This window comes from Oncorhynchus clarkii, chromosome 20 (assembly GCF_045791955.1).
Source record: "Oncorhynchus clarkii lewisi isolate Uvic-CL-2024 chromosome 20, UVic_Ocla_1.0, whole genome shotgun sequence".
NCBI classification, from domain to species: domain Eukaryota; kingdom Metazoa; phylum Chordata; class Actinopteri; order Salmoniformes; family Salmonidae; genus Oncorhynchus; species Oncorhynchus clarkii.
The window spans coordinates 4,743,890-4,771,389 of record NC_092166.1 but is presented as its reverse complement, the minus strand read 5'-3'; the positions used below and the strand labels follow the sequence as shown (position 1 = coordinate 4,771,389).

At 43.4% G+C, this 27,500-nt stretch overlaps 1 protein-coding gene across 1 annotated transcript in view; it reads left to right on the top strand.

Moving 5' to 3' along the window:
- Window positions 1–27,500, top strand: part of LOC139375798 (receptor-type tyrosine-protein phosphatase mu-like) — a 418,014-nt gene that overhangs the window by 155,237 nt on the left and 235,277 nt on the right. The window contains exons 8-9 of the mRNA XM_071117668.1: window positions 12,234–12,542; window positions 23,387–23,496. Coding sequence (XP_070973769.1) covers window positions 12,234–12,542; window positions 23,387–23,496 — 419 coding nt within the window. The remainder of the gene's footprint in view (window positions 1–12,233; window positions 12,543–23,386; window positions 23,497–27,500) is intronic.

The following is a 27,500-nucleotide window of genomic DNA, read 5'->3' as shown; positions in this document are numbered from 1 at the left end:
TTCTAGATGCTTATTTTCACATCAGAGTTTATCCTGTACACAGGGCGTAGACTGCGGATATCTCACCTCACCATTCGGTCTGTCCCCGGCCCCATGGACGTTCATTACCAAAGCTGCCCTCCCATACATCAACTGGTTGATATACAGAGCACACAGCCCAGCTGTTGTCGCACCTGCTCGCTGTGGGATTCAGGATAAATTGTGCCATAAAACTGGCCTTTACCGACTCAGCAGAACATCGATGAATTGTCTCTGGTCTTTGTAACCTGCTCGTCGAGGAGCGACAGCTTTCTGTGTTTCGCCTGGCAACATCGGTCACATACTAGATGTTTGTCTGAGGAGTCTGTTCGTCGAGGAGCGACAGCTTTCTGTGTTTCGCCTGGCAACATCGGTCACATACTAGATGTTTGTCTGAGGTGTCTGTTCGTCGAGGAGCGAGCGACAGCTTTCTGTGTTTCGCCTGGCAACATCGGTCACATACTAGATGTTTGTCTGAGGTGTCTGTTCGTCGAGGAGAGAGCGACAGCTTTCGCTACTGCCTCTGTGTTTCGCCTGGCAACATCGGTCACATACTAGATGTTTGTCTGAGGTGTCTTTGGTTCATGGCCTCCATAGTTGTGGTACTCCATAGTTGTGGTACTCCATAGTTGTGGTAGTCCATAGTTGTGGTAGTCCATAGTTGTGGTTGTCCATAGTTGTGGTAGGCCATGGTTGTGGTAGTCTATAGTTGTGGTAGTCGTTAGTTGTGGTAGTCCATAGTTGTGGTAGTCCATAGTTGTGGTACTCCATGGTTGTGGTACTCCATGATTGTGGTACTCCATAGTTGTGGTAGGCCATAGTTGTGGTAGGCCATAGTTGTGGAACTCCATAGTTGTGGTAGGCCATAGTTGTGGTAGGCCATAGTTGTGGTAGGCCATAGTTGTGGTAGTCCATAGTTGTGGTACTCCATGATTGTGGTACTCCATAGTTGTGGTAGGCCATAGTTGTGGTAGGCCATAGTTGTGGAACTCCATAGTTGTGGTACTCCATGATTGTGGTAGTCCATAGTTGTGGTAGTCCATAGATGTGGTATTCCATAGTTGTGGTAGTCCATAGTTGTGGTATTCCATGGTTGTGGTACTCCATAGTTGTGGTAGTCCATAGTTGTGGTACTCCATGGTTGTGGTACTCCATAGATGTGGTACTCCATAGTTGTAGTAGTCCATAGTTGTGGTAGTCCATAGTTGTGGTAGTCGTTAGTTGTGGTAGTCCATAGTTGTGGTAGGCCATAGTTGTGGTAGTCCATAGTTGTGGTACTCCATAGTTGTGGCACTCCATAGTTGTGGAACTCCATGGTTGTGGTACTCCATAGTTGTGGTACTCCATGGTTGTGGTACTCCATGGTTGTGGTACTCCATGGTTGTGGTACTCCATGGTTGTGGTACTCCATAGTTGTTGTAGTCCATAGTTGTGGTACTCCATGGTTGTGGTACTCCATAGTTGTGGCACTCCATAGTTGTGGTACTCCATGGTTGTGGTACTCCATGGTTGTGGTACTCCATGGTTGTGGTAGTCCATAGTTGTGGTACTCCATAGTTGTGATAGTCGTTAGTTGTGGTACTCCATAGTTGTGGTAGTCGTTAGTTGTGGTAGTCCATAGTTGTGGTACTCCATAGTTGTGGTAGTCCATAGTTGTGGTACTCCATAGTTGTGGTAGTCGTTAGTTGTGGTAGTCCATAGTTGTGGTACTCCATAGTTGTAGTAGTCCATAGTTGTGGTAGTCCATAGTTGTGGTACTCCATAGTTGTAGTAGTCCATAGTTGTGGTACTCCATGGTTGTGGTACTCCATAGTTGTGGTACTCCATGGTTGTGGTACTCCATAGTTGTGGTACTCCATGGTTGTGGTACTCCATAGTTGTGGTACTCCATGGTTGTGGTACTCCATGGTTGTGGTACTCCATAGTTGTGGTAGTCTCGCTTGGCCTCCTCCTCATGAAAGACTTCCAGCGTTGGGCGACCTCACTTAAACCCATCTCACTACTGCGAGAACGATCTTGTTACGGAGCGAGCAGCGAGCATATGTTGTCTCTAAGAGCAACAGATGTGCCAGGCAGACTAAACTCAAGTGCGGATTTTACCGTCGCTGGGGAACCCCCTACCAGGGGAGTAGCGACTTCCTCTCAAAGTCGTCGAGGAGGGACGTTACGGCAGGGCTGCTGTCTCTCTGTACCAATGGCAGGAAAATGAGCATTGTCGGCCATTTCCACAATGTCCCTCTGGGCGTAAACACACTGGCCTAATAGTTGTCAGACATGCTTCTGATCCCCCACTCTGGACAGAGAGGAAGCGAATGTTACTATTCAATTCAAGGGGCTTTATTGGCATGGGAAACATGTGTTAACATTGCCAAAGCAAGTGAGGTAGATAATATACAAAAAGTGAAATAAACAATAAAAATTAACAGTAAACATTACACTCACAGAAGTTTCAAAACAATAATGACATTACAAATGTCATATTACGTACTGTATATATACAGTGTTGTAACAATGTACAAATGGTTAAAGTACAAAAGGGAAAATAAATAAGCATAAATATGGGTTGTATTTACAATGGTGTGTGATCTTCACTGGTTCAAATCAAATCAAATCAAATCAAATCAAATCAAATTTTATTTGTCACATACACATGGTTAGCAGATGTTAATGCGAGTGTAGCGAAATGCTTGTGCTTCTAGTTCCGACAATGCAGTAATAACAAGTAATCTAACTAACAATTCCAAAACTACTGTCTTGTACACAGTGTAAGGGGATAAAGAATATGTACATAAGGATATATGAATGAGTGATGGTACAGAGCAGCATAGGCAAGATACAGTAGATTGTATCGGGTACAGTATGTACAAATGAGATGAGTATGTAAACAAAGTGGCATAGTATAGTATAAAGTGGCTAGTGATACATGTATTACATAAGGATACCGTCGATGATATAGAGTACAGTATATACGTATGCGTATGAGATGAATAATGTAGGGTAAGTAACATTTATATAAGGTAGCATTGTTTAAAGTGGCTAGTGATATATTTACATCATTTCCCATCAATTCCCATTATTAAAGTGGCTGGAGTTGAGTCAGTGTCAGTGTGTTGGCAGCAGCCACTCAGTGTTAGTGGTGGCTGTTTAACAGTCTGATGGCCTTGAGATAGAAGCTGTTTTTCAGTCTCTCGGTCCCAGCTTTGATGCACCTGTACTGACCTCGCCTTCTGGATGATAGCGGGGTGAACAGGCAGTGGCTCGGGTGGTTGATGTCCTTGATGATCTTTATGGCCTTCCTGTGACATCGGGTGGTGTAGGTGTCCTGGAGGGCAGGTAGTTTGCCCCCGGTGATGCGTTGTGCAGACCTCACTACCCTCTGGAGAGCCTTACGGTTGAGGGCGGTGCAGTTGCCATACCAGGCGGTGATACAGCCCGCCAGGATGCTCTCGATTGTGCATCTGTAGAAGTTTGTGAGTGCTTTTGGTGACAAGCCGAATTTCTTCAGCCTCCTGAGGTTGAAGAGGCGCTGCTGCGCCTTCTTCACGATGCTGTCTGTGTGAGTGGACCAATTCAGTTTGTCTGTGATGTGTATGCCGAGGAACTTAAAACTTGCTACCCTCTCCACTACTGTTCCATCGATGTGGATAGGGGGGTGTTCCCTCTGCTGTTTCCTGAAGTCCACAATCATCTCCTTAGTTTTGTTGACGTTGAGTGTGAGGTTGTTTTCCTGACACCACACTCCGAGGGCCCTCACCTCCTCCCTGTAGGCCGTCTCATCGTTGTTGGTAATCAAGCCTACCACTGTTGTGTCGTCCGCAAACTTGATGATTGAGTTGGAGGCGTGCGTGGCCACGCAGTCGTGGGTGAACAGGGAGTACAGGAGAGGGCTCAGAACGCAACCTTGTGGGGCCCCAGTGTTGAGGATCAGCGGGGAGGAGATGTTGTTGCCTACCCTCACCACCTGGGGGCGGCCCGTCAGGAAGTCCAGTACCCAGTTGCACAGGGCGGGGTCGAGACCCAGGGTCTCGAGCTTGATGACGAGCTTGGAGGGTACTATGGTGTTGAATGCCGAGCTGTAGTCGATGAACAGCATTCTCACATAGGTATTCCTCTTGTCCAGATGGGTTAGGGCAGTGTGCAGTGTGGTTGAGATTGCATCGTCTGTGGACCTATTTGGGCGGTAAGCAAATTGGAGTGGGTCTAGGGTGTCAGGTAGGGTGGAGGTGATATGGTCCTTGACTAGTCTCTCAAAGCACTTCATGATGACGGATGTGAGTGCTACGGGGCGGTAGTCATTTAGCTCAGTTACCTTAGCTTTCTTGGGAACAGGAACAATGGTGGCCCTCTTGAAGCATGTGGGAACAGCAGACTGGTATAGGGATTGATTGAATATGTCCGTAAACACACCGGCCAGCTGGTCTGCGCATGCTCTGAGGGCGCGGCTGGGGATGCCATCTGGGCCTGCAGCCTTGCGAGGGTTAACACGTTTAAATGTCTTACTCACCTCGGCTGCAGTGAAGGAGAGACCGCATGTTTTCGTTGCAGGCCGTGTCAGTGGCACTGTATTGTCCTCAAAGCGGGCAAAAAAGTTATTTAGTCTGCCTGGGAGCAAGACATCCTGGTCCGTGACTGGGCTGGGTTTCTTCCTGTAGTCCGTGATTGACTGTAGACCCTGCCACATGCCTCTTGTGTCTGAGCCGTTGAATTGAGATTCTACTTTGTCTCTGTACTGGCGCTTAGCTTGTTTGATAGCCTTGCGGAGGGAATAGCTGCACTGTTTGTATTCGGTCATGTTACCAGACACCTTGCCCTGATTAAAAGCAGTGGTTCGCGCTTTCAGTTTCACACGAATGCTGCCATCAATCCACGGTTTCTGGTTAGGGAATGTTTTAATCGTTGCTATGGGAACGACATCTTCAACGCACGTTCTAATGAACTCGCACACCGAATCAGCGTATTCGTCAATGTTGTTATCTGACGCAATACGAAACATCTCCCAGTCCACATGATGGAAGCAGTCTTGGAGTGTGGAGTCAGCTTGGTCGGACCAGCGTTGGACAGACCTCAGCGTGGGAGCCTCTTGTTTTAGTTTCTGTCTGTAGGCAGGGATCAACAAAATGGAGTCGTGGTCAGCTTTTCCGAAAGGGGGGCGGGGCAGGGCCTTATATGCGTCGCGGAAGTTAGAGTAACAATGGTCCAAGGTCTTTCCTCCCCTGGTTGCGCAATCGATATGCTGATAAAATTTGGGGAGTCTTGTTTTCAGATTAGCCTTGTTAAAATCCCCAGCTACAATGAATGCAGCCTCCGGATAAATTGTTTCCAGTTTGCAGAGAGTTAAATAAAGTTCGTTCAGAGCCATCGATGTTGCCCTTTTCTTGTGGCAACAGGTCACAAATCTTGTTGCTGTGATGGCACACTGTGGAATTTCCCCCAGTAGATATGGGAGTTTATCAAAATTGGATTTGTTTTCTAATTCTTTGTGGATCTGTGTAATCTGAGGGAAATATGTGTCTCTAATATGGTCATACATTGGGCAGCAGGTTAGGAAGTGCAGCTCAGTTTCCACCTCATTTTGTGGGCAGTGAGCACTTAGCCTGTCTTCTCTTGAGAGCCATATCTGCCTAAGGCGGCCTTTCTCAATAGCAAGGCTATGCTCACTGAGTCTGTACATAGTCAAAGCTTTCCTTTACTATCTTCTTTAAGACAACCGGGGTTACCGGGCTGTAGTGGAGTGGGTCGTGAACTTCAAGTACCTTGGTGTCCACATCACCAACAAACTATCATGGTCCAAACACACCAAGACAGTCACGAAGAGGGCACGACAATGCCCTTTCCCTCTCAGGAGACTGAAAAAGATTTGACATGGGTTCTCAGATCCTCAAAAAGTTATACAGCTGCACCATCGAGAGCATCCTGACTGTTTGCATCACCGCCTGGTATTTATTTCTTACTTCAGTAAGTTTTCAGTTTTCTTAACTCTATTTCTTGAACTGCATTGTTGGTTAAGGGCTTGTAATTGATGTATTTCACTGTAAGGTCTACTACACCTGTTGTATTCAGCATTTCACTGTAAGGTCTACAACACCTGTTGTATTCAGCATTTCACTGTAAGGTCTACAACACCTGTTGTATTCAGCATTTCACTGTAAGGTCTACTACACCTGTTGTATTCAGCATTTCACTGTGAGGTCTACTACACCTGTTGTATTCAGCATTTCACTGTAAGGTCTACTACACCTGTTGTATTCAGCATTTCACTGTGAGGTCTACTACACCTGTTGTATTCAGCATTTCACTGTAAGGTCTACTACACCTGTTGTATTCAGCATTTCACTGTGAGGTCTACTACACCTGTTGTATTCAGCATTTCACTGTGAGGTCTACTACACCTGTTGTATTCAGCATTTCACTGTAAGGTCTACTACACCTGTTGTATTCAGCATTTCACTGTAAGGTCTACTACACCTGTTGTATTCAGCATTTCACTGTGAGGTCTACTACACCTGTTGTATTCAGCATTTCACTGTGAGGTCTACTACACCTGTTGTATTCAGCATTTCACTGTAAGGTCTACTACACCTGTTGTATTCAGCATTTCACTGTAAGGTCTACTACACCTGTTGTATTCAGCATTTCACTGTAAGGTCTACTACACCTGTTGTATTCAGCATTTCACTGTAAGGTCTACTACACCTGTTGTATTCAGCATTTCACTGTAAGGTCTACTACACCTGTTGTATTCAGCATTTCACTGTGAGGTCTACTACACCTGTTATATTCAGCATTTCACTGTAAGGTCTACTACACCTGTTGTATTCAGCATTTCACTGTAAGGTCTACCTACACCTGTTGTATTCAGCATTTCACTGTAAGGTCTACTACACCTGTTGTATTCATCATTTCACTGTAAGGTCTACTACACCTGTTGTATTCAGCATTTCACTGTAAGGTCTACTACACCTGTTGTATTCAGCATTTCACTGTAAGGTCTACTACACCTGTTGTATTCAGCATTTCACTGTAAGGTCTACTACACCTGTTGTATTCAGCATTTCACTGTAAGGTCTACCTACACCTGTTGTATTCAGCATTTCACTGTGAGGTCTACTACACCTGTTGTATTCAGCATTTCACTGTAAGGTCTACCTACACCTGTTGTATTCAGCATTTCACTGTCAGGTCTACTACACCTGCTGTATTCAGCATTTCACTGTAAGGTCTACTACACCTGTTGTATTCAGCATTTCACTGTAAGGTCTACTACACCTGTTGTATTCAGCATTTCACTGTGAAGTCTACTACACCTGTTGTATTCAGCATTTCACTGTAAGGTCTACTACACCTGTTGTATTCAGCATTTCACTGTAAGGTCTACTACACCTGTTGTATTCAGCATTTCACTGTAAGGTCTACTACACCTGTTGTATTCAGCATTTCACTGTGAGGTCTACTACACCTGTTGTATTCAGCATTTCACTGTAAGGTCTACTACACCTGTTGTATTCAGCATTTCACTGTGAGGTCTACTACACCTGTTGTATTCAGCATTTCACTGTGAGGTCTACTACACCTGTTGTATTCAGCATTTCACTGTAAGGTCTGCTACACCTGTTGTATTCAGCATTTCACTGTAAGGTCTACTACACCTGTTGTATTCAGCATTTCACTGTGAGGTCTACTACACCTGTTGTATTCAGCATTTCACTGTGAGGTCTACTACACCTGTTGTATTCAGCATTTCACTGTGAGGTCTACTACACCTGTTGTATTCAGCATTTCACTGTAAGGTCTACTACACCTGTTGTATTCAGCATTTCACTGTAAGGTCTACTACACCTGTTGTATTCAGCATTTCACTGTAAGGTCTACTACACCTGTTGTATTCAGCATTTCACTGTAAGGTCTACTACACCTGTTGTATTCAGCATTTCACTGTAAGGTCTACTACACCTGTTGTATTCAGCATTTCACTGTAAGGTCTACTACACCTGTTGTATTCAGCATTTCACTGTAAGGTCAACTACACCTGTTGTATTCAGCATTTCACTGTAAGGTCTACCTACACCTGTTGTATTCAGCATTTCACTGTGAGGTCTACTACACCTGTTGTATTCAGCATTTCACTGTAAGGTCTACTACACCTGTTGTATTCAGCATTTCACTGTAAGGTCTACTACACCTGTTGTATTCATCATTTCACTGTAAGGTCTACTACACCTGTTGTATTAAGCATTTCACTGTAAGGTCTACTACACCTGTTGTATTCAGCATTTCACTGTAAGGTCTACTACACCTGTTGTATTCAGCATTTCACTGTAAGGTCTACTACACCTGTTGTATTCAGCATTTCACTGTAAGGTCTACCTACACCTGTTGTATTCAGCATTTCACTGTGAGGTCTACTACACCTGTTGTATTCAGCATTTCACTGTAAGGTCTACCTACACCTGTTGTATTCAGCATTTCACTGTCAGGTCTACTACAACTGTTGTATTCAGCATTTCACTGTAAGGTCTACTACACCTGTTGTATTCAGCATTTCACTGTAAGGTCTACTACACCTGTTGTATTCAGCATTTCACTGTGAGGTCTACTACACCTGTTGTATGTATTCAGCATTTCACTGTAAGGTCTACTACACCTGTTGTATTCAGCATTTCACTGTAAGGTCTACTACACCTGTTGTATTCAGCATTTCACTGTAAGGTCTACTACACCTGTTGTATTCAGCATTTCACTGTGAGGTCTACTACACCTGTTGTATTCAGCATTTCACTGTAAGGTCTACTACACCTGTTGTATTCAGCATTTCACTGTGAGGTCTACTACACCTGTTGTATTCAGCATTTCACTGTGAGGTCTACTACACCTGTTGTATTCAGCATTTCACTGTAAGGTCTACTACACCTGTTGTATTCAGCATTTCACTGTAAGGTCTACTACACCTGTTGTATTCAGCATTTCACTGTGAGGTCTACTACACCTGTTGTATTCAGCATTTCACTGTGAGGTCTACTACACCTGTTGTATTCAGCATTTCACTGTAAGGTCTACTACACCTGTTGTATTCAGCATTTCACTGTAAGGTCTACAACACCTGTTGTATTCAGCATTTCACTGTAAGGTCTACCTACACCTGTTGTATTCAGCATTTCACTGTAAGGTCTACTACACCTGTTGTATTCAGCATTTCACTGTAAGGTCTACTACACCTGTTGTATTCAGCATTTCACTGTAAGGTCTACCTACACCTGTTGTATTCAGCATTTCACTGTAAGGTCTACTACACCTGTTGTATTCAGCATTTCACTGTAAGGTCTACCTACACCTGTTGTATTCAGCATTTCACTGTAAGGTCTACTACACCTGTTGTATTCATCATTTCACTGTAAGGTCTACTACACCTGTTGTATTCAGCATTTCACTGTAAGGTCTACTACACCTGTTGTATTCAGCATTTCACTGTAAGGTCAACTACACCTGTTGTATTCAGCATTTCACTGTAAGGTCTACCTACACCTGTTGTATTCAGCATTTCACTGTGAGGTCTACTACACCTGTTGTATTCAGCATTTCACTGTAAGGTCTACTACACCTGTTGTATTCAGCATTTCACTGTAAGGTCTACCTACACCTGTTGTATTCAGCATTTCACTGTAAGGTCTACTACACCTGTTGTATTCAGCATTTCACTGTAAGGTCTACTACACCTGTTGTATTCAGCATTTCACTGTAAGGTCTACTACACCTGTTGTATTCAGCATTTCACTGTAAGGTCTACTACACCTGTTGTATTCAGCATTTCACTGTAAGGTCTACTACACCTGTTGTATTCAGCATTTCACTGTAAGGTCTACTACACCTGTTGTATTCAGCATTTCACTGTAAGGTCTACTACACCTGTTGTATTCTTCACATGTGACAAATACAATTTATTTGATTTTATTTGACATACCCGTAACCCATAGATTTGTGTTTGCAAAATAATTTACAGTGTATAGTACAGAAAGATATATTTTTATGCTTTCAGAAGTCATGTTCGCTTACCAAGAAGATACTGAAAACAAGATATTACAGAGTTGAAGAAAACCAAAATAACCTTTATGATGTTGATTAGAACGTTGGGATGCTTCATCCTTCCAGGAAGTCTTCTCATTCGCCCTTTGACGTTATACTTTTCTGTGCTTTCCATGTATTAGTTGGGAGTCTGAATCCTTACTTCATAGCCACACACACACACACACACACACACACACTCCCCTCCTCTGTCTTCAATCAGCTGACGGGTCTGCTTATCTTTGTCTCCTCTGTTCCCTTTATATTTCTCTACCTTCACCACTCCTTTCATCTTCTCTATTAAAGCACAGGAGAGATGGAGAGATCACACCTCTTCTCTTCTCTCAAAGTGTTGTTCCATCTTTCATTTAACAGCAGCCTGTCTTGCCTCTTTGTGTCTTTAGCTCTCTCTCGCGTTCTCTCTCTCTCGCTCTCTCGCTCTCTCTCTCTCGCTCTGTGCCTTGACCTAATTTCCCGAGAACCATTGATTATTGTGTACATTGCCAACACTTGTAGTCATCACACTGATTAATTGTAATAGCTTGATTATTGGATGGTTTATGAGGATTAAAAATGATTTCAACTGGGGGATTTTCATTGCAATTTTGGTCATCAGCCAAATCTAATTGAATTGAAATCAAACACTGTTGAGTTGAACAGTACATTTTATAGCAATCGTCACATATTTTGTATGCTCTTGTGGCTCCATTGATACTTGGTTTTCATTTTTGTGGCGTCCTGATTAGAAACAGAATAAGAGAGTCCAGTCCTCTCTCCCTAGTCTCCTCTCCTCCAGTCCTCTCCCTAGTCTCCTCTCCTCTAGTCCTCTCCCTAGTCCCCTCTCCCTAGTCTCCTCTCCTCCAGTCCTCTCCCTAGTCTCCTCTCCTCCAGACCTCTGCCTAGTCTCCTCTCCTCCAGTCCTCTCCCTTGTCTCCTCTCCTCCAGTCCTCTCCCTAGTCTCCACTCCTCCAGTCCTCTCCCTAGTCTCCTCTCCTCCAGACCTCTCCCTAGTCTCCTCTCCTCCAGTCCTCTCCCTTGTCTCCTCTCCTCCGGTCCTCTCCCTAGTCTCTTCTCCTCCAGTCCTCTCCATAGTCTCCTCTCCTCCGGTCCTCTCCAGAGTCTCCTCTCCTCCAGTCCTCTCCCTAGTCTCCTCTCCTCCAGTCCTCTCCCTAGTCTCCTCTCCTCCAGTACTCTCCCTAGTCTCCTCTCCTCCAGTACTATCCCTAGTCTCCTCTCCTCCAGTACTCTCCCTAGTCTCCTCTCCTCCAGTCCTCTCCCTAGTCTCCTCTCCTCCAGTCCTCTCCCTCGTCTCCTCTCCTCCAGTCCTCTCCCCCTCTTCACCAGTCCTCTCCCTAGTCCCCTCTCCTCCAGTCCTCTCCCTAGTCTCCTCTCCTCCAGTACTCTCCTGTCCTCCAGTACTCTCCCTAGTCTCCTCTCCTCCAGTCCTCTCCCTAGTCTCCTCTCCTCCAGTCCTCTCCCTAGTCTCCTCTCCCTAGTCTCCTCTCCTCCAGTCCTCTCCCTAGTCTTCTCTCATCCAGTCTTCTCCCTAGGAACTGTTGGTGTCTCCTGGAGGAGGATCAAATGAGCCCTGGCACCAGCTAATAGGTGGTAAAATGTTGTAGAAATGGTGTGAAACTTTAACATGGAAGGGAAATGGATCCCATTACCTTGAGCTCTGGCTGCTAGTCTGCTCTCCTCCTGTAGGGGAGAGGGGGGAGGGAGAGGGACAGTAGGAGGAGAAGAGGAGGGAGATGAGAGAAAGGAGGGTAGAGATGAGAGGGAGGGGAAGAGAGCGAGAACAAAAGAGAGAAAGAAAGAGAGATGGGGGGGAAAGAGAGCAAAGATAGAGAAATACCCAGAAATAGGAAAGGGATGATATGTCCCATACAGAGAGACTGTCACCGGTAGGTCTGGAGGGATGAAATAGGCTTTGCTTGTTAGAACAAAGGTTACGTTCAAACAAACATGTTTTTTTCCTTCCACCAAAGATCCCATGTAATATAAACAATTTGCTTAGGATAATCACACACAAACAAACACACACACACACAAACACACACACACACACACACACAGACACACACACACACATATTCCTAATGAGATCCACATTCTTATCTATCGTTTATATATATTTATATATTCCATCTCCCCCACAGAGCCAATCCACGGTCCCAGTAATCTAGAAGTCGTTGACGTCCAATCAAAACAAGTCACTGTTCGCTGGGAGCCTTTCGGCTACAACGTCACGCGTTGCCATAGCTACAACCTGACGGTGCAGTACCGGTCCCAAGTGGCGGGGAAGGACGAGACCCGGGAGGAGGTGTGTTACGACACCCTGGGTCGCGACCCCCAGCACACCATCCACAACCTGACCCCCTACACCAACCTGTCAGTCAAACTGGTCCTCAAGAACCCGGAGGGGGTCAAAGAGAGCCCAGAGATGGAGCTGCAGACGGATGAAGACGGTGAGTGTTATAACACCTTAGAATGGTTATAACAAGGTTATGACAGGGTTATGAAGGTGTATAAAATGTGTTAAACAACCCTGAGGAAGTCAGAGAGCCCAGAGATGGAGCTGCATACGGATGAAGATGGTGAGTGTTATAACACCTTAGAATGGTTATAACATGGTTATCACAGGGTTATATGAAGGTGTATAAATACCTCAGAATGGTTATAACATGCTTATGACAGGGTTACGAAGGTGTATAAATACCTCAGAATGGTTATAACATGCTTATGACAGTGTTATATGAAGGTGTATAAATACCTCAGAATGGTTATAACATGCTTATGACAGGGTTATATGAAGGTGTATAAATACCTCAGAATGGTTATAACATGCTTATGACAGGGTTATATGAAGGTGTATAAATACCTCAGAATGGTTATAACATGCTTATGACAGGGTTATATGAAGGTGTATAAATACCTCAGAATGGTTATAACATGCTTATGACAGGGTTATATGAAGGTGTATAAATACCTCAGAATGGTTATAACATGCTTATGACAGGGTTATATGAAGGTGTACAAATACCTCAGAATGGTTATAACATGCTTATGACAGGGTTATATGAAGGTGTATAAATACCTCAGAATGGTTATAACATGCTTATGACAGGGTTATATGAAGGTGTATAAATACCTCAGAATGGTTATAACATGCTTATGACAGGGTTATATGAAGGTGTATAAATACCTCAGAATGGTTATAACATGCTTATGACAGGGTTATATGAAGGTGTATAAATACCTCAGAATGGTTATAACATGCTTATGACAGGGTTATATGAAGGTGTATAAATACCTCAGAATGGTTATAACATGCTTATGACAGGGTTATATGAAGGTGTATAAATACCTCAGAATGGTTATAACATGCTTATGACAGGGTCATATGAAGGTGTATAAAATGTGTTAAAGAACCCAGAGTGGGGGTCAGAGAGAGACCAGACATGGAGCTACAGACAAAACAGGGACAGTGCAATCAAGTGTTATTCTGAGGTTTAGCTGCAGGCCGAATATCATGTACTGTAATATAAATGATTGATGAGTCTTAAAGGGATACTTCAGAATTTTGGCGATGAGGTCATGCATCTACTTCCCCAGAGTCAGATGAACTTGTGGATACCATTTTTATGTCTCTGTGTCCAGTATGTATGAAGTTAGCTGGTTTCGCGAGCCAATGCTAATTCGCGTTAGCACAGTGACTGGATGTCCATGCATTACTCCAGTGGTGCATTACATGTCTGTCTAAAGACTGACTAGACCTGTCTAAAGACTGACTAGACCTGTCTAAAGACTGACTAGACCTGTCTAAAGACTGACTAGACCTGTCTAAAGACTGACTAGACCGATCTAAAGACTGACTAGACCTGTCTAAAGACTGACTAGACCTGTCTAAAGACTGACTAGACCTGTCTAAAGACTGACTAGACCTGTCTAAAGACTGACTAGACCTGTCTAAAGACTGACTAGACCTGTCTAAAGACCGAATAGACCTGTCTAAAGACCGACTAGACCTGTCTAAAGACCGACTAGACCTGTCTAAAGACTGACTAGACCTGTCTAAAGACTGACTAGACCTGTCTAAAGACTGACTAGACCTGTCTAAAGACTGACTAGACCTGTCTAAAGACTGACTAGACCTGTCTAAAGACTGACTAGACCTGTCTAAAGACTGACTAGACCTGTCTAAAGACTGACTAGACCGGTCTAAAGACCGACTAGACCTGTCTAAAGACTGACTAGACCTGTCTAAAGACTGACTAGACCTGTCTAAAGACCGACTAGACCTGTCTAAAGACTGACTAGACCTGTCTAAAGACCGAATAGACCTGTCTAAAGACTGACTAGACCGGTCTAAAGACCGACTAGACCTGTCTAAAGACTGACTAGACCTGTCTAAAGACTGACTAGACCTGTCTAAAGACTGACTAGACCTGTCTAAAGACTGACTAGACCTGTCTAAAGACTGACTAGACCTGTCTAAAGACTGACTAGGACTGACTAAAGACTGACTAGATCTGTCTAAAGACTGACTAGACCTGTCTAAAGACTGACTAGACCTGTCTAAAGACTGACTGACTGACTAAAGACTGACTAGACCTGTCTAAAGACTGACTAGACCTGTCTAAAGACTGACTAGACCTGTCTAAAGACTGACTAGACCTGTCTAAAGACTGACTAGACCTGTCTAAAGACTGACTAGTACTGACTAAAGACTGACTAGATCTGTCTAAAGACTGACTAGACCTGTCTAAAGACTGACTAGACCTGTCTAAAGACTGACTAGGACTGACTAAAGACTGACTAGACCTGTCTAAAGACTGACTAGACCTGTCTAAAGACTGACTAGACCTGTCTAAAGACTGACTAGACCTGTCTAAAGACTGACTAGACCTGTCTAAAGACTGACTAGACCTGTCTAAAGACTGACTAGACCTGTCTAAAGACTGACTAGACCTGTCTAAAGACTGACTAGACCTGTCTAAAGACTGACTAGACCTGTCTAAAGACCTGTCTAAAGAACTAGACTGACGAACTAGACCTGTCTAAAGACTGACTAGACCTGTCTAAAGACTGACTAGAAGACCTGTCTAAAGACTGACTAGACCTGTCTAAAGACTGACTAGACCTGTCTAAAGACTGACTAGACCTGTCTAAAGACTGACTAGACCTGTCTAAAGACTGACTAGACCTGTCTAAAGACTGACTAGACCTGTCTAAAGACTGACTAGACCTGTCTAAAGACTGACTAGACCTGTCTAAAGACTGACTAGACCTGTCTAAAGACTGACTAGACCTGTCTAAAGACAGACTAGACCTGTCTAAAGACTGACTAGACCTGTCTAAAGACTGACTAGACCTGTCTAAAGACTGACTAGACCTGTCTAAAGACTGACTAGACCTGTCTAAAGACTGACTAGACCTGTCTAAAGACTGACTAGACCTGTCTAAAGACTGACTAGACCTGTCTAAAGACTGACTAGACCTGTCTAAAGACTGACTAGACCTGTCTAAAGACTGACTAGACCTGTCTAAAGACTGACTAGGACTAAAGACTGACTAGACCTGTCTAAAGACTGACTAGACCTGTCTAAAGACTGACTAGACCTGTCTAAAGACTGACTAGACCTGTCTAAAGACTGACTAGACCTGTCTAAAGACTGACTAGACCTGTCTAAAGACTGACTAGACCTGTCTAAAGACTGACTAGACCTGTCTAAAGACTGACTAGACCTGTCTAAAGACTAAAGACTAGACCTGTCTAAAGACTGACTAGACCTGTCTAAAGACCTGTCTAAAGACTGACTAGACCTGTCTAAAGACTGACTGACTAGACCTGTCTAAAGACTGAACTAGACCTGTCTAAAGACTGACTAGACCTGTCTAAAGACTGACTAGACCTGTCTAAAGACTGACTAGACCTGTCTAAAGACTGACTAGACCTGTCTAAAGACTGACTGAGACCTGTCTAAAGACTGACTAGACCTGTCTAAAGACTGACTAGACCTGTCTAAAGACCGACTAGACCTGTCTAAAGACTGACTAGACCTGTCTAAAGACTGACTAGACCTGTCTAAAGACTGACTAGACCTGTCTAAAGACTGACTAGACCTGTCTAAAGACTGACTAGACCTACCTGTCTAAAGACTGACTAGACCTGTCTAAAGACTGACTAGACCTGTCTAAAGACTGACTAGACCTGTCTAAAGACTGACTAGACCTGTCTAAAGACTGACTAGACCTGTCTAAAGACTGACTAGACCTGTCTAAAGACTGACTAGACCTGTCTAAAGACTGACTAGACCTGTCTAAAGACTGACTAGACCTGTCTAAAGACTGACTAGACCTGTCTAAAGACCTGTCTAAAGACTGACTAGACCTGTCTAAAGACTGACTAGACCTGTCTAAAGACTGACTAGACCTGTCTAAAGACTGACTAGACCTGTCTAAAGACTGACTAGACCTGTCTAAAGACTGACTAGACCTGTCTAAAGACTGACTAGACCTGTCTAAAGACCGAATAGACCTGTCTAAAGACTGACTAGACCGGTCTAAAGACCGAATAGACCTGTCTAAAGACTAGACCTGTCTAAAGACCTAGACCTGTCTAAAGACTGACTAGACCTGTCTAAAGACTGACTAGACCTGTCTAAAGACTGACTAGACCTGTCTAAAGACTGACTAGACCTGTCTAAAGACTGACTAGACCTGTCTAAAGACTGACTAGACCTGTCTAAAGACTGACTAGACCTGTCTAAAGACTGACTAGACCTGTCTAAAGACTGACTAGACCTAGACCTGTCTGTCTAAAGACTGACTAGACCTGTCTAAAGACTGACTAGACCTGTCTAAAGACTGACTAGACCTGTCTAAAGACTGACTAGACCTGTCTAAAGACTGACTAGACCTGTCTAAAGACTGACTAGACCTGTCTAAAGACTGACTAGACCTGTCTAAAGACTAGAGTCTAAAGACTGACTAGACCTGTCTAAAGACCGACTACACCTGTCTAAAGACTGACTAGACCTGTCTAAAGACTGACTAGACCTGTCTAAAGACTGACTAGACCTGTCTAAAGACTGACTAGACCTGTCTAAAGACTGACTAGACCTGTCTAAAGACCGACTACACCTGTAAAGACTGACTAGACCTGTCTAAAGACCGACTAGACCTGTCTAAAGACCGACTAGACCTGTCTAAAGACTGACTAGACCTGTCTAAAGACTGACTAGACCTGTCTAAAGACCGACTAGAGTCTAAAGACTGACTAGACCTGTCTAAAGACTGACTAGACCTGTCTAAAGACTGACTAGACCTGTCTAAAGACTGACTAGACCTGTCTAAAGACTGACTAGACCTGTCTAAAGACCGAATAGACCTGTCTAAAGACTGACTAGACCTAGACCTGTCTAAAGACCGACTAGACCTGTCTAAAGACCGACTAGACCTGTCTAAAGACTGACTAGACCTGTCTAAAGACCGACTAGACCTGTCTAAAGACCGACTAGACCTGTCTAAAGACTGACTAGACCTGTCTAAAGACTGACTAGACCTGTCTAAAGACTGACTAGAGTCTAAAGACTGACTAGACCTGTCTAAAGACTGACTAGACCTGTCTAAAGACCGACTACACCTGTAAAAAGACTGACTAGAACTGTCTAAAGACCGACTAGACCTGTCTAAAGACCGACTAGACCTGTCTAAAGACCGACTAGACCTGTCTAAAGACTGACTAGACCTGTCTAAAGACTGACTAGAGTCTAAAGACGGACTAGACCTGTCTAAAGACTGACTAGACCTGTCTAAAGACTGACTAGACCTGTCTAAAGACAGATGAGACCTGTCTAAAGACTGACTAGACCTGTCTAAAGACAGACTAGACCTGTCTAAAGACTGACTAGACCTGTCTAAAGACTGACTAGACCTGTCTAAAGACCCACTAGACCTGTCTAAAGACTGACTAGACATGTCTAAAGACTGACTAGACCTGTCTAAAGACCGACTAGACCTGTCTAAAGACTGACTAGGACTGACTAGACCTGTCTAAAGACTGACTAGAACTGTCTAAAGACTGACTAGACCTGTCTAAAGACTGACTAGACCTGTCTAAAGACCGACTACACCTGTCTAAAGACTGACTAGACCTGTCTAAAGACCTGTCTAAAGACTGACTAGACCTGTCTAAAGACTGACTAGACCTGTCTAAAGACTGACTAGACCTGTCTAAAGACTGACTAGACCTGTCTAAAGACTGACTAGACTGACTAGACCTGTCTAAAGACTGACTAGACCTGTCTAAAGAAAGACTGACTAGACCTGTCTAAAGACTGACTAGACCTGTCTAAAGACTGACTAGACCTGTCTAAAGACAGACTAGACTAGACCTGTGTCTAAAGACTGACTAGACCTGTCTAAAGACTGACTAGACCTGTCTAAAGACTGACTAGACCTGTCTAAAGACTGACTAGACCTGTCTAAAGACTGACTAGACTAAAGACTGACTAGACCTGTCTAAAGACTGACTAGACCTGTCTAAAGACTGACTAGACCTGTCTAAAGACTAGACTAGACCTAGACCTGTCTAAAGACTGACTAGACCTGTCTAAAGACTGACTAGACCTGTCTAAAGACTGACTAGACCTGTCTAAAGACTAGACTAGACCTGTCTAAAGACTGACTAGACCTGTCTAAAGACTGACTAGACCTGTCTAAAGACTGACTAGACCTGTCTAAAGACTGACTAGACCTGTCTAAAGACTGACTAGACCTGTCTAAAGACTGACTAGACCTGTCTAAAGACCGACTAGACCTGTCTAAAGACTGACTAGACCGGTCTAAAGACCGACTAGACCTGTCTAAAGACTGACTAGACCTGTCTAAAGACTGACTAGACCTGTCTAAAGACTGACTAGACCTGTCTAAAGACTGACTAGACCTGTCTAAAGACTGACTAGACCTGTCTAAAGACTGACTAGGACTGACTAAAGACTGACTAGATCTGTCTAAAGACTGACTAGACCTGTCTAAAGACTGACTAGACCTGTCTAAAGACTGACTAGGACTGACTAAAGACTGACTAGACCTGTCTAAAGACTGACTAGACCTGTCTAAAGACTGACTAGACCTGTCTAAAGACTGACTAGACCTGTCTAAAGACTGACTAGACCTGTCTAAAGACTGACTAGACTGACTAAAGACTGACCTGTCTAAAGACTGACTAGACCTGTCTAAAGACTGACTAGACCTGTCTAAAGACTGACTAGGACTGACTAAAGACTGACTAGACCTGTCTAAAGACTGACTAGACCTGTCTAAAGACTGACTAGACCTGTCTAAAGACTGACTAGACCTGTCTAAAGACTGACTAGACCTGTCTAAAGACCTGTCTAAAGACTGACTAGACCTGTCTAAAGACCTGTCTAAAGACTGACTAGACCTGTCTAAAGACTGACTAGACCTGTCTAAAGACTGACTAGACCTGTCTAAAGACTGACTAGACCTGTCTAAAGACTGACTAGACCTGTCTAAAGACCGACTACACCTGTCTAAAGACTGACTAGACCTGTCTAAAGACAGATGAGACCTGTCTAAAGACTGACTAGACCTGTCTAAAGACCGACTACACCTGTCTAAAGACTGACTAGACCTGTCTAAAGACTGACTAGACCTGTCTAAAGACTGACTAGACCTGTCTAAAGACCGACTACACCTGTCTAAAGACTGACTAGACCTGTCTAAAGACCGACTACACCTGTCTAAAGACTGACTAGACCTGTCTAAAGACTGACTAGACCTGTCTAAAGACTGACTACACCTGTCTAAAGACTGACTAGACCTGTCTAAAGACTGACTAGACCTGTCTAAAGACCGACTACACCTGTCTAAAGACTGACTAGACCTGTCTAAAGACTGACTAGACCTGTCTAAAGACTGACTAGACCGGTCTAAAGACTGACTAGACCTGTCTAAAGACTGACTAGACCTGTCTAAAGACTGACTAGACCTGTCTAAAGACTGACTAGACCTGTCTAAAGACTGACTAGACCTGTCTAAAGACCGAATAGACCTGTCTAAAGACTGACTTGACCGGTCTAAAGACCGAATAGACCTGTCTAAAGACTGACTAGACCGGTCTAAAGACCGAATAGACCTGTCTAAAGACCGACTAGACCTGTCTAAAGACTGACTAGACCTGTCTAAAGACTGACTAGGACTGACTAGACCTGTCTAAAGACTGACTAGACCTGTCTAAAGACTGACTAGACCGGTCTAAAGACCGAATAGACCTGTCTAAAGACTGACTAGACCTGTCTAAAGACTGACTAGAGTCTAAAGACTGACTAGACCTGTCTAAAGACTGACTAGACCTGTCTAAAGACTGACTAGACCTATCTAAAGACTGACTAGGACTGACTAGACCTGTCTAAAGACTGACTAGACCTGTCTAAAGACTGACTAGACCGGTCTAAAGACTGACTAGAGTCTAAAGACTGACTAGACCTGTCTAAAGACTGACTAGACCTGTCTAAAGACTGACTAGACCTGTCTAAAGACTGACTAGACCTGTCTAAAGACTGACTAGACCTGTCTAAAGACCTGTCTAAAGACTGACTAAACCTGTCTAAAGACCGACTACACCTGTAAAAAGACTGACTAGACCTGTCTAAAGACGGACTAGACCTGTCTAAAGACTGACTAGACCTGTCTAAAGACTGACTAGACCTGTCTAAAGACTGACTAGACCTGTCTAAAGACCGAATAGACCTGTCTAAAGACTGACTAGACCGGTCTAAAGACCGAATAGACCTGTCTAAAGACCGACTACACCTGTCTAAAGACTGACTAGACCTGTCTAAAGACTGACTAGACCTGTCTAAAGACCGAATAGACCTGTCTAAAGACTGACTAGACCTGTCTAAAGACTGACTAGACCTGTCTAAAGACCGAATAGACCTGTCTAAAGACTGACTAGACCTGTCTAAAGACTGACTAGACCTGTCTAAAGACCGAATAGACCTGTCTAAAGACTGACTAGACCGGTCTAAAGACCGAATAGACCTGTCTAAAGACCGACTAGACCTGTCTAAAGACTGACTAGACCTGTCTAAAGACCGAATAGACCTGTCTAAAGACCGACTACACCTGTCTAAAGACTGACTAGACCTGTCTAAAGACTGACTAGACCTGTCTAAAGACTGACTAGAGTCTAAAGACTGACTAGACCTGTCTAAAGACTGACTAGACCTGTCTAAAGACCGACTACACCTGTAAAAAGACTGACTAGAACTGTCTAAAGACCGACTAGAACTGTCTAAAGACCGACTAGACCTGTCTAAAGACCGACTACACCTGTCTAAAGACTGACTAGACCTGTCTAAAGACCTGTCTAAGGACTGACTAGACCTGTCGAAAGACTGACTAGACCTGTCTAAAGACTGACTAGACCTGTCTAAAGACTGACTAGAGTCTAAAGACGGACTAGACCTGTCTAAAGACTGACTAGACCTGTCTAAAGACTGACTAGACCTGTCTAAAGACAGATGAGACCTGTCTAAAGACTGACTAGACCTGTCTAAAGACAGACTAGACCTGTCTAAAGACTGACTAGACCTGTCTAAAGACTGACTAGACCTGTCTAAAGACCCACTAGACCTGTCTAAAGACTGACTAGACATGTCTAAAGACTGACTAGACCTGTCTAAAGACCGACTAGACCTGTCTAAAGACTGACTAGGACTGACTAGACCTGTCTAAAGACTGACTAGAACTGTCTAAAGACTGACTAGACCTGTCTAAAGACTGACTAGACCTGTCTAAAGACCGACTACACCTGTCTAAAGACTGACTAGACCTGTCTAAAGACCTGTCTAAAGACTGACTAGACCTGTCTAAAGACTGACTAGACCTGTCTAAAGACTGACTAGACCTGTCTAAAGACTGACTAGAGTCTAAAGACGGACTAGACCTGTCTAAAGACTGACTAGACCTGTCTAAAGACTGACTAGACCTGTCTAAAGACAGATGAGACCTGTCTAAAGACTGACTAGACCTGTCTAAAGACAGACTAGACCTGTCTAAAGACTGACTAGACCTGTCTAAAGACTGACTAGACCTGTCTAAAGACCCACTAGACCTGTCTAAAGACTGACTAGACATGTCTAAAGACTGACTAGACCTGTCTAAAGACCGATTAGACCTGTCTAAAGACTGACTAGGACTGACTAGACCTGTCTAAAGACTGACTAGAACTGTCTAAAGACTGACTAGACCTGTCTAAAGACTGACTAGACCTGTCTAAAGACTGACTACACATGTCTAAAGACTGACTAGATCTGTCTAAAGACTGACTAGACCTGTCTAAAGACCGACTAGACCTGTCTAAAGACTGACTAGGACTGACTAGACCTGTCTAAAGACTGACTAGACCTGTCTAAAGACTAACTAGACCTGGCTAAACACTGACTAGACCTGTCTAAAGACCTGTCTAAAGACTGACTAGACCTGTCTAAAGACTGACTAGACCCAGGAATACACTGAGGTATTATCAAAATAACTAACTAAAGTCTCAGGGAAGGGAATGTAGTTTTTTTTCATAATAAAAAAAAAAAACTTAAATCCAATAACATGGTGAAATGTTTTGTTGATTTCACGTTGAATTCACGTTGATTTCACGTTGATTTCACGTTGAATTCACGTTGATTTCACGTTGAATTCACGTTCGTTGACAACTCAAAAGTAGACGTCGAAATGACGTCTGTGTCACGTGAGAACGTTCTCTCCACGTGCTTGTTTGGGAAATACCGATGCCATCGTTATGCTTTAAATTACATCGCAATTAGTGGAAAGAATTAGTGAATCGGAATTCGGACTGCTTCTGAAAAACGCAGCCTTATGCGGGCAACTGGCAGGCCTGTTGAGAGTTGGAATTATAGAGGCACCACGGTGTGATGTCAAAATGTGGTTGTGCAACAGCAGTCACTCAATTAGCCCATGTCAACGAAATTCTTCGCGATTGGTCAATTAGTCGAGTTGCCAGCTATGTAAACTTTTAGTAAGCATGGTCGAATTACTGCAAACAATTTATCTCTACCCAATGGCAAAATGAGTAGAATTGCATAAAATGAGTTATAAAATTGGATGTGGGTATGCAGACCCACAAGCCATTGCTCACTGAGTTTTTGTGTCCCGCCCCCCCCCCCATCAAAGTTGCCCATCCCTGCTCTAGAGTTGTTCCAGGGGAGTGCCTCTAAGGAGGGAAGTTTTTCTCATGTGTTTGTTCTGGTCCTGTCCCCCTCAGTACCTGGAGCGGTTCCTCTGGAGTCCATCCAGGGCAGTGCTTATGAAGAGAAGATGATCCTGAAATGGAGAGAACCAGCCCAGACCTACGGAATCATCACTCAGTACGAGGTGAAAAGACAGATTGATTGATTTAATTCATTTTAGATGACGGCAAATATTGCATCCTTGAAAAAAACAAACAGGTTTCTTGTTTTCCCTCATGTCTTGTGGTACTGTAAAGATTCTCATCAATTCGGTTTATTAGACACCTTGCTTGGAGAACGAGTGTGTCCATGATGAGAAAAAAGTTTTAGACTGATCCAATGAACCATTGTATTTCTGTTAAACATTTAATAACATATTAATAACTTGTCATGAAACAATAGCAAGGTATTCTTTCACTGTAATAGCTACTGTAAATTGGACAGTGCAGTTAGATTAACAAGAATTTAAGCTTTCTGGCCATGTCAGACATGTCTATGTCCTGGGAAATGTTCTTGTTACTTACAACCTCATGCTAATCGCATTAGCCTACGTTAGCTCAACCGTCCCGTGTTAGGGACACCGATCCCGAAGAAGATTTATCTCTGTCGATATATCATGTCCATACTATAGGTTAACTCTCTATATATCATGTCGATACTATAGGTTAACTATGTCTATATATCATGTCCATATTATAGGTTAACTATGTCTATATATCATCTCCATACTATAGGTTAACTCTCTATATATCATGTCCATATTATAGGTTAACTATGTCTATATATCATTTGAAGACCTTGTGAAGATGCTGGAGGAAACGGGTACAAAAGTATCTATATCCACAGTAAAACGAGTCCTATATCGACATAACCTGAAAGGCCGCTCAACAAGGAAGAAGCCCTCTGCTCCAAAACCGCCATAAAAAAGCCAGACTACGGTTTGCAACTGCACATGGGGACAAAGATAATACTTTGTTTGAAATGTCCTCTGGTCTGATTAAACAAAAATAAAACTGATTGGCCATAATGACCATCGTTATGTTTGGAGGAAAAAGGGGGAGGCTTGCAAGCCGAAGAATACCATCCCGACTGTGAAACACGGGGGTGGCAGCATCATGTTGTGGGGGTGCTTTGCTGCAGGAGGGACTGGTGCACTTCACAAAATAGATGGCTTCATGAGAAGTGAAAATTATGTGGGTATATTGAAGCAACATCTCAAGACATCAATCGGGAAGTTAAAGCTTGGTCCCTAATGGGTCTTCCAAATGGACAATGACCCCAAGAAAACTTCCAAAGTTGTGGCAAAATGGCTTAAGGACAACAAACTCAAGGTATTGGAGTGGCCATCACAAAGCCCTCAAACCTATAGAAAATGTGTGGGCAGAACTGAAAAAGCGTGTGCGAGCAAGGAGGCCTGCAAACGTGACTGAGTTACACTGGTTCTGTCAGGAGGAATGGGCCAAAATTCACCCAACTTATTGTGGGAAGCTTGTGGAAGGCTACCCGAAACATTTGACCCAAGTTAAACAATTTAAAGGCAATGCTACCAAATGCTAATTGAGTGTATGTAAACTTCTGACCCAGTGGGAATGTGTTGAAAGAATTAAAAGTTGAAATAAATCATTCTATCTACTATTATTCTGACATTTCACATTCTTAAAATAAAGTGGTGATCCTAACTGACCTAAGATAGGGAATTTTTACTGGGATTAAATATCAGGAATTGTGAAAAACTGAGTTTAAATGTATTTGGCTAAGGTGTATGTAAATTTCAGACTTCAACTTTATAATGATAACTATAGGCTATATAACTTTAATGATAACTATAGTCTATATAACTATAATGCTAACTATATGCTATATTACTTTGATGCTAACTATAGGCTATATAGCTATAATGCTAACTATAGGCTATATAACTATAATGATAACTATATGCTATATAGCTATAATGCTAACTATAGGCTATATAACTTTAATGATAACTGTAGGCTATATACCTATAATGATACCTATAGTCTAATTAACTGTAATGCTAACTATAGGCTATATAACTATAATGCTAACTATAGGTTATATAACTTTCGGGATAACTATAGGCTATGTACCTATAACTATAACTATAGGCTATATACCTATAATGATAACTATAGGCTATATACCTATAGCGATAACTATAGGCTATATAGCTATAATGCTAACTATAGGCTATATAGCTATAATAATAACTATAGGCTATATAACTTTAATGATAACTATAGGCTATATAACTATAGGCTATATGACTTTAATGATAAACTATAATGATAACTGTAGGCTATATAACAATAATGATAACTATAGGCTTTATAACTTTAATGATAACTATAGTGGACAACTAGACTACTCTTGGAATTGTTAGGTTAGATTACTTGTTGGTTATTACTGCATTGTCGGAACTAGAAGCACAAGCATTTCGCTACACTCGCATTAAATCAAATCAAATCAAATCAAATTTTATTTGTCACATACACATGGTTAGCAGATGTTAATGCGAGTGTAGCGAAATGCTTGTGCTTCTAGTTCCGACAATGCAGTAATAACAAGTAATCTAACTAACAATTCCAAAACTACTGTCTTGTACACAGTGTAAGGGGATAAAGAATATGTACATAAGGATATATGAATGAGTGATGGTACAGAGCAGCATAGGCAAGATACAGTAGATGGTATCGGGTACAGTATGTACAAATGAGATGAGTATGTAAACAAAGTGGCATAGTATAGTATAAAGTGGCTAGTGATACATGTATTACATAAGGATACCGTCGATGATATAGAGTACAGTATATACGTATGCATATGAGATGAATAATGTAGGGTAAGTAACATTTATATAAGGTAGCATTGTTTAAAGTGGCTAGTGATATATTTACATCATTTCCCATCAATTCCCATTATTAAAGTGGCTGGAGTTGAGTCAGTGTCAGTGTGTTGGCAGCAGCCACTCAGTGTTAGTGGTGGCTGTTTAACAGTCTGATGGCCTTGAGATAGAAGCTGTTTTTCAGTCTCTCGGTCCCAGCTTTGATGCACCTGTACTGACCTTGCCTTCTGGATGATAGCGGGGTGAACAGGCAGTGGCTCGGGTGGTTGATGTCCTTGATGATCTTTATGGCCTTCCTGTGACATCGGGTGGTGTAGGTGTCCTGGAGGGCAGGTAGTTTGCCCCCGGTGATGCGTTGTGCAGACCTCACTACCCTCTGGAGAGCCTTACGGTTGAGGGCGGTGCAGTTGCCATACCAGGCGGTGATACAGCCCGCCAGGATGCTCTCGATTGTGCATCTGTAGAAGTTTGTGAGTGCTTTTGGTGACAAGCCGAATTTCTTCAGCCTCCTGAGGTTGAAGAGGCGCTGCTGCGCCTTCTTCACGATGCTGTCTGTGTGAGTGGACCAATTCAGTTTGTCTGTGATGTGTATGCCGAGGAACTTAAAACTTGCTACCCTCTCCACTACTGTTCCATCGATGTGGATAGGGGGGTGTTCCCTCTGCTGTTTCCTGAAGTCCACAATCATCTCCTTAGTTTTGTTGACGTTGAGTGTGAGGTTGTTTTCCTGACACCACACTCCGAGGGCCCTCACCTCCTCCCTGTAGGCCGTCTCATCGTTGTTGGTAATCAAGCCTACCACTGTTGTGTCGTCCGCAAACTTGATGATTGAGTTGGAGGCGTGCGTGGCCACGCAGTCGTGGGTGAACAGGGAGTACAGGAGAGGGCTCAGAACGCAACCTTGTGGGGCCCCAGTGTTGAGGATCAGCGGGGAGGAGATGTTGTTGCCTACCCTCACCACCTGGGGGCGGCCCGTCAGGAAGTCCAGTACCCAGTTGCACAGGGCGGGGTCGAGACCCAGGGTCTCGAGCTTGATGACGAGCTTGGAGGGTACTATGGTGTTGAATGCCGAGCTGTAGTCGATGAACAGCATTCTCACATAGGTATTCCTCTTGTCCAGATGGGTTAGGGCAGTGTGCAGTGTGGTTGAGATTGCATCGTCTGTGGACCTATTTGGGCGGTAAGCAAATTGGAGTGGGTCTAGGGTGTCAGGTAGGGTGGAGGTGATATGGTCCTTGACTAGTCTCTCAAAGCACTTCATGATGACGGATGTGAGTGCTACGGGG